The sequence below is a fragment of the Apis dorsata genome, unplaced genomic scaffold, assembly GCF_000469605.1.
Source record: "Apis dorsata unplaced genomic scaffold, Apis dorsata 1.3 scaffold_1281, whole genome shotgun sequence".
In the NCBI taxonomy this organism is placed as follows: Eukaryota; Metazoa; Arthropoda; class Insecta; order Hymenoptera; family Apidae; genus Apis; species Apis dorsata.
In genome coordinates this window covers 24,021-36,374 of record NW_006264378.1, presented here as the reverse complement: position 1 = coordinate 36,374, position 12,354 = coordinate 24,021, and the positions used below count along the sequence as shown (strand labels likewise).

General features: G+C 32.1%; 2 protein-coding genes and 1 long non-coding RNA gene across 5 annotated transcripts in view; all 3 read right to left on the bottom strand.

Moving 5' to 3' along the window:
- Positions 1-31: 31 nt before the first annotated feature.
- LOC116186693 overlaps positions 32-12,354 on the bottom strand; it is a 21,537-nt gene continuing 9,214 nt past the window's right edge. Inside the window, exon 2 of the long non-coding RNA XR_004151716.1 lies at positions 32-316. This is a non-coding gene — a long non-coding RNA (uncharacterized LOC116186693). The remainder of the gene's footprint in view (positions 317-12,354) is intronic.
- Positions 702-7,788, bottom strand: LOC102670694 (mediator of RNA polymerase II transcription subunit 1-like). 2 transcript variants are annotated; one of them, XM_006625117.2, is made up of 9 exons: positions 7,344-7,788; positions 6,788-6,933; positions 6,588-6,721; positions 6,367-6,505; positions 6,027-6,246; positions 5,709-5,934; positions 5,398-5,629; positions 1,142-5,323; positions 702-981 (listed from the first exon to the last, which is right to left on the bottom strand). In XM_006625117.2, the coding sequence occupies exons 1-9, from the start codon at positions 7,372-7,374 to the stop codon at positions 931-933; spliced, it is 5,361 nt and encodes a 1,786-aa protein (XP_006625180.1). In that variant the 5' UTR covers positions 7,375-7,788; the 3' UTR covers positions 702-930. The 2 variants fall into 2 exon arrangements, with proteins under 2 accessions (XP_006625180.1, XP_006625179.1); XM_006625116.2 differs by having other exon boundaries at positions 736-5,323; positions 7,344-7,374.
- The window catches only part of LOC102670920 (neuronal PAS domain-containing protein 4), a 9,635-nt gene continuing 6,284 nt past the window's right edge, over positions 9,004-12,354 (bottom strand). The window contains exons 3-9 of one of the 2 annotated variants that reach the window (XM_006625118.2): positions 11,917-11,978; positions 11,736-11,825; positions 11,376-11,552; positions 10,983-11,167; positions 10,804-10,910; positions 10,394-10,547; positions 9,004-10,102 (exon numbers count right to left, since the gene is read on the bottom strand). In XM_006625118.2, coding sequence (XP_006625181.1) covers positions 9,178-10,102; positions 10,394-10,547; positions 10,804-10,910; positions 10,983-11,167; positions 11,376-11,552; positions 11,736-11,825; positions 11,917-11,978 — 1,700 coding nt within the window. In that variant the 3' untranslated portion in view covers positions 9,004-9,177. The remainder of the gene's footprint in view (positions 10,103-10,393; positions 10,548-10,803; positions 10,911-10,982; positions 11,168-11,375; positions 11,553-11,735; positions 11,826-11,916; positions 11,979-12,354) is intronic. The other variant, XM_006625119.2, reaches the window with a different exon arrangement.

Sequence of the window (12,354 nt, the reverse complement as noted above, 5' to 3'; positions counted from 1 at the left end):
TTTTTTTTTTTTTTTTTTTTTTTTTTGTATGATTTCTTTCTCTTTAATATATAATAATGTATGTTCTTATGTATGCATAAGAAAATTGAATTTATTGAAGATTTGCATAAATCACGAGAGCAAAAACCACACTTGTATTCGGCAGGATATTTTAGGAGAAGTGAAAAATCTCAACAACATACAGGGTGTCCCCCTCAAGAATTGTTCGACATACATAAAACTTGCAAGACGTTTCCAAAATACAAATTCTCCTAAAATTCGAAAATTTTCAATAACAAATTGCTAGTTTTAGATACAATTGTTCATAATTGAAATACTTTATATTATGACATATAATATGAATTTATATATATTTACAAAGATATTTTTTAAATAGTGCATCAAAGAAAATATGTATTCTTATATATTTATCGTAGAACAATTTAAATTGTTCACGAGTCAAGAAGACTTCTAATCTTTTGTCGTAAATAGATTAATTACAATGATTCATATAACTTCAAATTAAAATGATATATCGTTAAAATAATTATTTTCAGTCAAATTAATACTAATAATCAATATCAAATGATGTTACATACTTTACAACAATTTTGAATACAACAATTCTTTAAATTCACATAAATATTTAAGTACAAATCCATATCAAAAATAAAAAATTTAGCAAAAAACTAGCAATCTCACTATCATCACTCCTTCTTTTCATTTTTCCTGTAAAACAATCAAATTCTTATTTTTAAAATCCTTATCGATCGAACCAATTACATAGAAACTACAATGAAACCATAAACTATTTAATTTTAAATTTCCCATAAATCATTCCTTCTCCCAATGTTTAGTGAACTCGAGGACAATTCCAGGCTGTGCACCACGATAAAAGTTCGAGAAACAACGTAGAAACGTGGAGCACAGCAGAGCGCAGGCCAGGCTAATTCAACAGCAGCTAGTCAGCCAGCCTTTCAGGACACCCTGTCCCAGTCGCGGCTAAAATTTAAATCTAGAGTTTCAGTAACCTTCATTTGCCCATACCCACCAGCGCCTCGTCCATCAGCTCGTCGTCGGTGATGCACGGCGAGGCGGAGTGAGGCGAGGGCGGGATAACCCTCGGTGAGGGTGCAGGACTTTTCACGATGTGCACACTCACGGATGGACTCGCTGGGAAGGCGGGCGGTGGAGGTGGAGGTGTGTTCCTGCGTACTGAGGCCGCCTGGGTCATCGCTCTCTCGGGTATGCTGGTGAAATTCAAACTCTTGGCCACATCTTTCGGCGTGGAAAAATCCAATAGCATCTCAGCGGCCTCTTGGGACGTCGACGCCAGTATCTCTGTGCTTGTCGCCTTCATTGCGCTTGACGAACTCTCCGAGGACACCGTTGTTCCCAACGAGGACGAAGAGGAAGAACCTCCGGAAGACGGAACTTGTTGTGGTTGCGATTGCTGCTGCTGTGACTGTTGCTGAGACTGTGATGATTGTTGTTGAGATTGTTGTTGTTGTTGCTGAGGCGGTTGAGATTGTTGTTGTTGCTGCGGTTGTTGTTGCTTCTTCTCGTCAGATTTGTACTTTGTCATCGTGGCATCCACTGGTTTAATGCTCAAATTCAAACTCTCCGTGCCTCCGTTACCGGTGTTCGTGCTCGTCGTTCCATTCCCGCTAGTTAAGGTGCCTGTTGTCATCATCGTAGGGTACACGGATTTACTGGTAGGCTGAGCTTCAGATCCTTTTGGTAGAACGGCCATTACAGGACCACTGGCACTAGTATCATCTTTACCAATGCCTGTGGAATTTAAGCTGCTACTCTGAAATTGCGTGTTACTCCTATTCAACGACGACTCCTTCTCGCGGGATTCGTTCTCAGTTGGTTGCATCGAGAGATTCGTAGGGATGTCGAGATCGTGCGTGCTGCTACTGGATAAAGCAGGAAGCAAAATATTACTGGTATTATCCGTACCAAGATTAATTACCGAGGCTGCGCTTGTCATGGAAAGATTGTCAGGCTTCGTTTGTACATGATCTCTTCTACCCTGGCTCGATTGATCATCCGACGATGATTTCGAAGTTGTACTCGACGTATTCGACAACGTTTGCATTTTTCCCTGTTCTGACGTCTGCTTCGACGCGAGATTGTCCAATGTTTTTCCACTATCGGGAAGCATCGATAGCTTCTCTGATTTTTTGTCGGTAGAATCTGCATTAGCTCTAGCAGATAATTTGGGTATTTGAAATTTAGTATCCAATTGCTTCATAAGACCTTCGACAACCAATTGTGGTGGTAAATTAGGTAAATTTGATAAACTCGACATGGAAGCGTGAGCAGCCAATAGTTTAAACGCTCTTTCGCTTTCGCTTTCTTCTCGCAATCCTGATGGACTCGATTTTCTATCCCCAATTCCCTTTGAAGGAAATATACTTTTGTCACTGGACTTCGACAATCGAGATTTATCGCGATTTCGACTGAGATCTGTTACGCCAGAACTCGTTGTCTTCGGAGAACTCGAAGAGGATTTGGAGGACATGACATTTTTGGAAAGCAATCCGCTACTACCGCTACTACCAACACTGATTCCTCCGGTTCCGTTGCCACTTCCGGAATTTGAACCTGAGATAGATTTCAAGGCAGATAACATTTTTTGTCCTAAGAGAGTTGTTTTGTTACCACTACTGCCAGAACTAGAGGAAGAGGATCCAGATAATTTTGGAGATGTCTGAGTTGGAGGTTTCTTTGACGCTGGACCAGAACTTACTCCTGGCTTCAAACCGGTGTGCGTTTTAGGCGAACTATTACCCGATATATTTGTCGACGAAGTCGATGAACTCGAAGATGTTCCAGTTGCGACAGACGCCGAGGACGAAGACAATTTGAGATTTGTACCAGATTTCGAATCTTTTGTGCGAGTTTTGTTAATCGTTATTTTCATCCCATCAGAACTATGCTTTACCATGTATTCTGCAGGATTTTTAGTATCCATAGATGAATTTTTATTGATACATTTCCCCTCTGCGGTCTTGTTCGAGGAACTTCCAACACTTCTCTCTTTCTGACCACTCGAATTACCACTTCCAGTTGTTGATTTTGCCCCACCATTGCTACCATCATCCGTGCAATGCTGAGCATTTTTCAGTTTATCGATCACAGCGCTTAGCGAGCCCTTTCTGTTTCTCGCCTGTTGTTGAGCGATTGCAGACTTGCCAAGTTCCGAATTACCGGATGGCGGTGTGCTACCACCGCTACTCGGCATTGTGGACTGCGTTTCCCCGCTAGGAATTAATTCCAGTTGTTTTAACTTACCACTAGAGGACTTAGTTTTCGGACTTTGATGCCCGCTCGATCCACCGAAGGCTAAAGACGACGTCTTTCTCTCCTTCTCTCGATTGGAATCTTTGCTCGACGACGAAGAAGAAGATTTTATCTTTGATTGTCCAGAATCGGCCGTTTTACTGGAAGGTGAATTTGCTGCGGATTTCAACGCAGACATGCTCGGTTTACCAGTGCTTGCCGAACTTCCATGCTTCGGCGACGAAGTGCCATGCTTCGGGCTCACACTCGCAGGTACTGGCGTATGTTTGGGACTACTGCTATAGACCGGAGAGTGCTTTGGACTTTGCACTGGCTTGTTTGTTGACTGTTTCAATGTAGGACTGGACTTACCTACGAGAGCGAGTGGACTGGTATGCGTCGGAGACGGACTAAATTTTCGTAATGTCGTTGCAGGTGATGATGGCCTTGAGCTCATATTTGGCGGCGATTCAGTTGGTTTAATGCTCACCGACACTGGTTTCGATAAAGGATCCTGTTTAGATGGTATTTTGTCAGGCGGTGGTCCCATAGGACTATCCTCTCTCTTACGTTTACGTCTTTTCTCCAATTTTCCCTTATCCTCTGTCGACTTTCCCTTTGAACTTTTTCGTTCTCTACGTTCATCCGTCAAATTTTTCGACTGTGACGGTGCGGGTATCGGTGTTATAGTAATAGAGCTCGGTAAAGTAGTCTGTGGTGCTATTGGTATTATTTCAATGCCTGGTCTCCTTTCCAAACCCATCCCCGTAAGTACAGAGTTATAGTTCGTAGTTTGACCCAAACTACTGCTTGAAATTGGCGTTATACTTACTGATGGTGGTACCAGATTCTTGTTTTCTTCAAATATAATTGGGCTCTTTTTCTCCTCTCTCTTCCTCGATTTGCGATCACGTTTAATTAATTCTTCAACATCTTGTAAATCATGAACTTCTGTTATTTCGCTCTCGTTGTCGATATCGTAATCTGAACTTTTATCTGTTCCCAAAATATCGGTTGGATCTAAATTAGAAAAATCCAAACCACTAGTTAAACTCGTAGCTGAGGTTGGTGTAGATGTTCTGGTCTCATTTAAATTTTCTCTGCCACCGGTTGGTGTACCAAGAGGTGTCGAATCGGAACTAGAACTCTCCAATAATATTTCAGTACTCTCGTCTCCCTTCCTTTTAGGACTTCGCCAAATACCATCCGCAGTTTTTCTTTTACGCGTTTTTTTTGTGCGCTCATTCACTGAATTAGACATAGAGCTTTTTGCCTGTCCAAGCAGAGCTCCTAATTGTAATGGATTTAACATAGCAGTAGTCGTGGTATCGGATTGGCCGGAATAAGACGGAAAACCGATACTATTCTCCGTTCCGGCATCTAAAAAAGGCTGCTGTTGTGGTTGTTGTTGCTGTTGCTGTTGTTGCGATGACTGTTGCCTTCCCATTGTTCCATTTCCATTATTCAAACCTGGTTCCTGTTTGATTTTCGTTTCTCCATTAGTAAAATCAGGCATTCCAGAACCATTTTGGCTATTCTGATCTTTGCCAGAACCAAGATTTACATTATAATTTCCATTTCCACTATTTAAATTGTTCATCGTACTTAAAGAGTCACGACTCTCCCATGATTTCATAAGAATTCTCATTGTCAAAGGTATACTTAAACACTTTTGTAATACTTTTCCAGTTAAATCTGACGTCTGTTCTGTATTTGTTATACTTATGCCATACAACTTGCATTTCAATGCGGAAATATCCGTCAAATCCAGCTCCGCCGTTGCCATAGTCTCTTCGAAAGGATGCTCCAAACTTACCGATATATGTTGCCACGATAAAGCGTTTACTTCAAATATAGTTGCATGTTCTGGATCTTGTCGAGCCATAGGTCTAACGCAACTAGCAATTAAAGTATTAAAAAGCGCTTGCTGACGCAAATATACCAAGATTTGTGGAACGTGCGCCGGATGAGTGAAAGGAATGCTACAAACTAACACACCCTCCATATTTTTATTCTCCGTCATAAAATAACAATGCTGTTGATCCGGTAAAGTCTGTAACAAAAAGATAAGATTCGAAATAATAAAAAGTATTAATAATTAATTATCATGTAAAATAATTTACATACAACATAAAGTCCTCTATTATTGCGGCAATCCAGTTGTCCTTCGCTAGCATGCTGAATAATTAAACTAAGTAATGGATGGGGAGCAGATATATCTCCACATTCCAATTCCGTTACTTTCTGTATCCTACGTACTAATTCCATGCACATCGGCATTTTTTTAGCGAGTTTTAAAACAAAACAAGCAGGTAATACCGACGAATTTGTACCAGTTAATGGAGCATAAGACGGGGTACTAGAATGTATGAATTGTTTATTGAATTATTATTAATTAAATTAGATAGAATATATATTTTATAAAAAAAATTATAAACCTTTTTCCTGTAGGACTTCTATTTACAGTTATGATACTAGAAGTAGGCAACTTGTGAGCAGTCGAACCTTCCATACAAACTGTAACGGAATGACCGATCTTCCGTTTGATAACTATTTCTGAACTCAATGCATCACAGGTACGATTCTCCTGATCTATTAAATCAAAAGGAGAAACAAAATATGTTAACTTCATCGCGTGACCTCCTCTTCTTCGTTCAAGAATTCCTAAAATAAAAAAACATTTCATTATCATATGCATTCATATTTTTTTAAAATAATTCTTATTTTAAAACAAATATTATACTATTTATACTAACCAACTGGGCTTTTATGAACGAGATTAAATGGTTCTTTTATAAATGTTTGCAATTGAGCTAAAATACCCAAATCAGACTCTAGTGATTGTAAGGCACTAAATGCCTTACATTTTACCTTTTTATCAGCATTTAATTGATATATTGAAGCTAAACCTTCTAATTGTACTGTAAAATCAAGAAAATCTCCTCGCGATAAACAAGACACCAATACATCACAGCTCTGTAAACATTTCATTAAGAATCATTATATAATAAAATATATTAATTTTATATAATAAAATACATAATGATAAAATGTATTTAAAAAAATGATTTTCTCGTGAAAATTAAAAATTTATACCTGCTGTTCATTTTTTCCTTCATGATGAATTTTAACATCTTTAACTACACCTGTTGGTTCTAAAAGAACCTCCAAAAAAAACATATCCGAGGAAATAAACAATTCTGTACCTGGTGGACCAGACATCATAAACTTTAAGCTGTAATTCAATCATAATACAAATATTAAATTAGTTATCTAATTTTGTTTTATTTTTCTTAAAGTAAATAATTTATATTTACCCCAATTGTCTAGTTAAACTTTCTAAACGTTCCACCATGGATTGTAAAGAAGTTACTTTTATGGAATGTTGCAAAGTATCCAAACATTTTTGTAGTTGACTCTTTTCAGCACTATCAATTGCAAACCTTTTATCCTATTAAAAATAATTTAAAAATAAATATTTATTGAAACATATATTAATATATTACAAATTACATACCAACATAGCCATTCGTAGATTTTTGGCAGTCTCCACCAAGGATTTATATGTAGAAGCTTTAGAACGTAATTTTTCCATAAGCAATTCCATCTGCCACTCTTTTCCTTTATCCATTCCTGAACTTCCAGTGGCAGAAGATTGCCCACCTATAATAAAAAATTTATTAGATTGTATAATATACAGTATATAATATATAATATCTTTGGATAATATCTCTAATATGTATAACTTTGGAATATTAAATAGATATTAAATACATAAAACTTTTAATAAAAAACTTCTAAAAGTTTTAATAATAAAGTTAAACTAATTTAATTAATTTCCATAATCATGTTGTTATGTCATTATAGATATAATTAATTTTTTATAGATATACGAATAAATATATAGAAAAATTTTATTCGACATTCGAAGATTATATTGGTTCGAATTTTTAAAAACAATTTCAATAAATTTTATTCAAAACATTCAAATATTTTATTTGTTTTAAAATAAAATAAAGTTATTTATAAATTAAATAAATTCATTCATTAAATAAATTCTAAATTATACTTACTGAGGGGCTTTTGTCCGTTCGCAACATCCATGTATTCCGTTGTGGATCACACGGATGTTATATATGCGTATATAGATATACGTTTATTATTATAATATCACAACAACATTATTATACACTACATTGTGACAGGAGCTGTTATTTTCACCTAACCCACGTTTGGTTGCTTAACTGCTCCTAACCTTCACGCACAAAATACTAACTATACTTAGAAGCCATACGTTTCTACGTATAGGCGTTTTCATCCATAGTATCCCTCAAGAAGGGGAATTTTATAATGCTTTATTAAGACTTACTCTTTTACACCCTCTATAGTTCAGAGATTAATATTAATTAGAATGCTTAATATTTGTTAAATAAAAAATTATTTATAATCAATAGTTAATTATATTTTTTTAAAATTATAATTTGTTGTTTAATTTAATATGTATACGATATATACATAAATAAAAAATTTATAGAACTTATGTAAAATATGAAATACGTTTCTATAAATTATACTCATATAATGTTATATATCTAATGTAGATGGCAAAAACTATATAAAAAAAATGATATATTATAATGAAATATATATTTCAGTTATAATTCAAATATACTATTTTTAAATTGAAATATTTGAATGCGTTTGAGAAGACATCGAAATTAAAAGCAACTATAGCGCCATCTATTGGAGCATTAAAGAAACTAAAAATCTCCCTATCAATTTGTACACAAATATGCGAACATGAAAATATTTATATAAATTAATTGCAATAGATTTAATATAAGATCTCTATTATAAAATCTATTATAAAATTATTAAATCAATTTTAGAGAACAAAAATTATAATAGGATTATAAATTGAAAATATAATATAAAACTGATAATTATATAAAAAAAAATATATAAAAAAATTCTTTGATCAAATATTAATAATTAATAATATATATATATATGAATAACATAACATGAATAATAAACTTTTTTTAAATATATTTTTTTCTATTTCAATTAAAAACTTATTATATAGATAATATTAATATCAAAGATGTGGAAAAGAATATTGGTTATGATTCACTAACTTCAATTAACATTGAAAATATTCTTTATTAATGGACATTTTTTTTTTTTTACTTGAACTAAAACTTATGTAAATAACATTATCAATTATTAAATGTTTTGTCAAGATATTAACAATGCTACTACATTGAAATGTCCATTCAAAAATGTTACATACACAAAATAATTTCTAAAAAGCAATATTTCAACATTTCAATTTTTTACAAATTTTTCTTACAAATCTTTAGACATTAGTTAATTGTTAAAATAATTATTGTTGTACTCTTGCAATCCATATTTACTACACATATTGCAAAAATTTCATATTTACCACTTATTTTTAATTATATTTTTAATTAATACTTTATATTTCTGTTAGATTATCTCTGTTAAAATTTTATTTAATACTGATAGTTTTTTAATCGAATAAAAATAATTTTTTTAATAAAAATTATGGAACTATGTATTTTTATTGCACCAACTTTCAATTTTTATTTTAATTAAAAACTGATCTAAAAAATCAATGTCAATTTTATAATACCAGTCAATCTTTAAATCTTTCATTATTTTTATATTAAAAATATTTGATAGATCAACTGTCACCAATTAAAAATTGAATTTTTTTTTTTAAATTCTTCATAACTTCTTTTAATTTATTCTTCAACTGCTTTATACAAACTTTCATTCTACTTACAGACTCGAACTCTCAAACTTACAAAGATATACCTACTTAAAGAGAAAAAAATATTTGTCTATCTAACTGTAGAGCACCAATTAAATAAGTGCACAGTCTTATTTAGGAAAGTCTTTAGAATCATTCATTGACTGGCTCTTTTTCCGTGGTAACTGTAACGTGATTGGTTGAACATCTTGAACTTTCCTAAGCCCCTGATTCGAACTACGAAATGTGATCTTCAAATTGGGTACATGTTGTTCTGTCGCCCAATCAAAATTAAAAATTGGCGTTTCTGCATGTAGTTCAGAATCCGGAGTGTCAACCGGTGTAGTTGGTGTAGCTACATATGGACTAAGTTCTTGATGAACAACATCTGGTACCCTTTGCAGAGTATCTGACCAAACTGGACTTGAGTTCCAATGTTCCATAGATAACTCAGAAGGATCAGTTGTCGATCCTGTCGCTGTGGACGTTGATAATGTCTTACCCGAAAGTCTTTTATGACTGTTATTTCTATCGTTACAACAATATTCTTTATCTAAGTCTGTGATATAATACTTAGGCGATAATGTATCCATATTATATTGACTGTGACATTGAATAAATTTTGCACGATAACCGCTCAAATTTAATGAATTTTTATGATGGGTTTTGTATCTATCTGTAAATTGACCAAGTGCATAATGGCTATGTTGTACATTCACATGTACATTTCTATTCTCATGTTCGCTACTGCTAATCGACATATCAACTGGTTCTGCATCTTCTCGTGGATTTCTTGTTGCATAATCCTTTAATTGTGGTTTCGATGAATTGTGCAAGTCTTGTTCAGAATTTCGTATATCAGGAGAGTGTTGCGTGTCATTATTATGTGCGTGGGATAAGGAACGAGTGTAATCTTGTTGCTGATTACTTTGGCTCCCAGTAGCATATGGCACACCGCGGTTTTGATTCCCGGAGCAGATGGTGTAAGTAAATTTAGTTTGAGATGAATACTGGTACAGCCAGGAACTTGAACGCATTACTTCCGCTTCTCTATCACTGTAATTTATTTATAATATAAATAGTATAAATAATGTATTAAGTAATGTATTGATTTATTATTTTATTATTTTTATATTATTTATAATTATTATTTTTTTAATTGTAACATATACTATTTAATTCATAAAATAATTAATTAGATTAATTAATTATTCTAATTATATAAGTAATTAGATTTTAAATGATTTTTAAAATTCTTATGTAAATAAAAAAGTTTAATATTATAATATAAGTAAATATTAAAAAATAAAAATATTTAAAATGAAAATTATAGATATGGAAACGCACCTCAAAACTTGATTCGTACACACAATGATAGGATGTTGACATTCTTCGGAAGTATCTTTGACTTGTAAAACACAGTGTACCCAGAACCATCGTCCGGAACGATTTTGCAGTCTCAACAATGCAGTTGCAGACCGTTCTTGATCAGATTGAATAACTAAAACCATAGGTAATATCGAAGCTTTTAAATATTTTAAATATTAAAATTTCATTTAATTTTCAAATTAATATTTCATTTCAATCCTATTTTTATGCTTATTATCATTTTTTATGTTTAAATAAGGCAAAACGAACAATATTTATATTTATATATAATTTATATTTATATATAATTTATATTTATATATAATAATATTTATATTATTTTCAATTAAACTTATAAATTTAATTATTTTAAATATATATGAACATACCAGTTTGATGTTTGCAATATGCTGTTCGTATCGAATCCCAATGTAACAAATTATACCATGACATATTTACTAATTCATTACGGGTATATTCCAAATGACTTTCAGCCCTATAAATAAAATAAGATTTTAATTTTCTAATTCCAAACTTGGTGAAATTTTCAAATAAAAAAATAAATTACGTTTTATCGATATGAAGATATTTCATATCCATAGAATGAATGGTGGTGAAAATATTTGTTGCGCCCTGCACAATACTTTCTCTCGTTTCTGGCAAAACAACGGGTGTACATGAAGCAAGGAAAACAAACTCATTTCGATTACAAACCGGAACGAAAGGTAAAAAATGGCCTTCAACTAAAACCACCTATAAAAAAAATAGCGATAAAACTAAATTCAAAAACAATATGAAATGGATATCAGCAAAAAAACAAAAATTTAGAATAATTGTTAAACCAAAAAATAAGTGAAGATAGACCAAAAATTTTTTATTCAACATCGGTCAAAACCATAAAATATTGAAATAATTTTATTAAATATAAATAACTATTTTACTATTCTAATTAAATATATACCTTTTGATCACCAAAACGAAGTTGCCTCCGTGAATTTCTGGATACGTTGATCCGGCAAAGAAACAATCTTCTATCGCTTGGAATAGGACTATTTCTAGATAATTGATTTTGTACAACCATGTGATCTTGTTTGTCTATTACGTCGTAAACACTATCTCCGTGGATAAGCAAATCCTCCTAAAATACATTTTACAATATAGAACAAATTAAATTTATATAATTCCTTTGATAAACTAGATTATAATTTAATATTTTTTATTACAAATAGTAAAATATCTAAAAATAATTTTTTTTATTTATTTAAATTATTTTTTAATATAATCGATTACCATAATTGTTGTGTCTTTGCAATTACTTTACCATAGAGTGTCCAAGATATTCCGCCGCATTTTCCGATATATACAACAGTTTTCCTTGCTGGGTCATCATCATTATAAATCCGGACATGGCCTGAAAAATTGCATGCATTGTATGGCCAACATTTGTACCGTAGCAACTAACGGTCAAAAATACAATGCGATATCATGATAAACAATATTACTTTTGAAAATCCAATGTTAGGGGTCGGGATATTCGAAGAGTCGGACGGACAGTTTTTCAAGGCTGAAACAAAGAATAAGATCGATATGTTAACTTAATAAATTATCAAACATTTAAATATTATATATTTTTAATTTTCATATGAATATATCAAAAAATTTATTAAATAAAATAAATTTTCTTTCATCACATATTAATTTTTATTATAATTAATTTTAATATCGATTATTCATTTGATAAATAATTAAAGTAAAATTAAAAATAGTAAAAAATATATAAATATATTATTAATTAATATTTTTAATTAAATTAAAATTATATGTAACATGATCAAAAATTATTAGCTAATGTGATTTATGGTTCTTGTATAATACGTTATAAAATTTAAATCTTGTGATAACATAAAATTATTATGATGTTATAAAACTAATGTCGCATT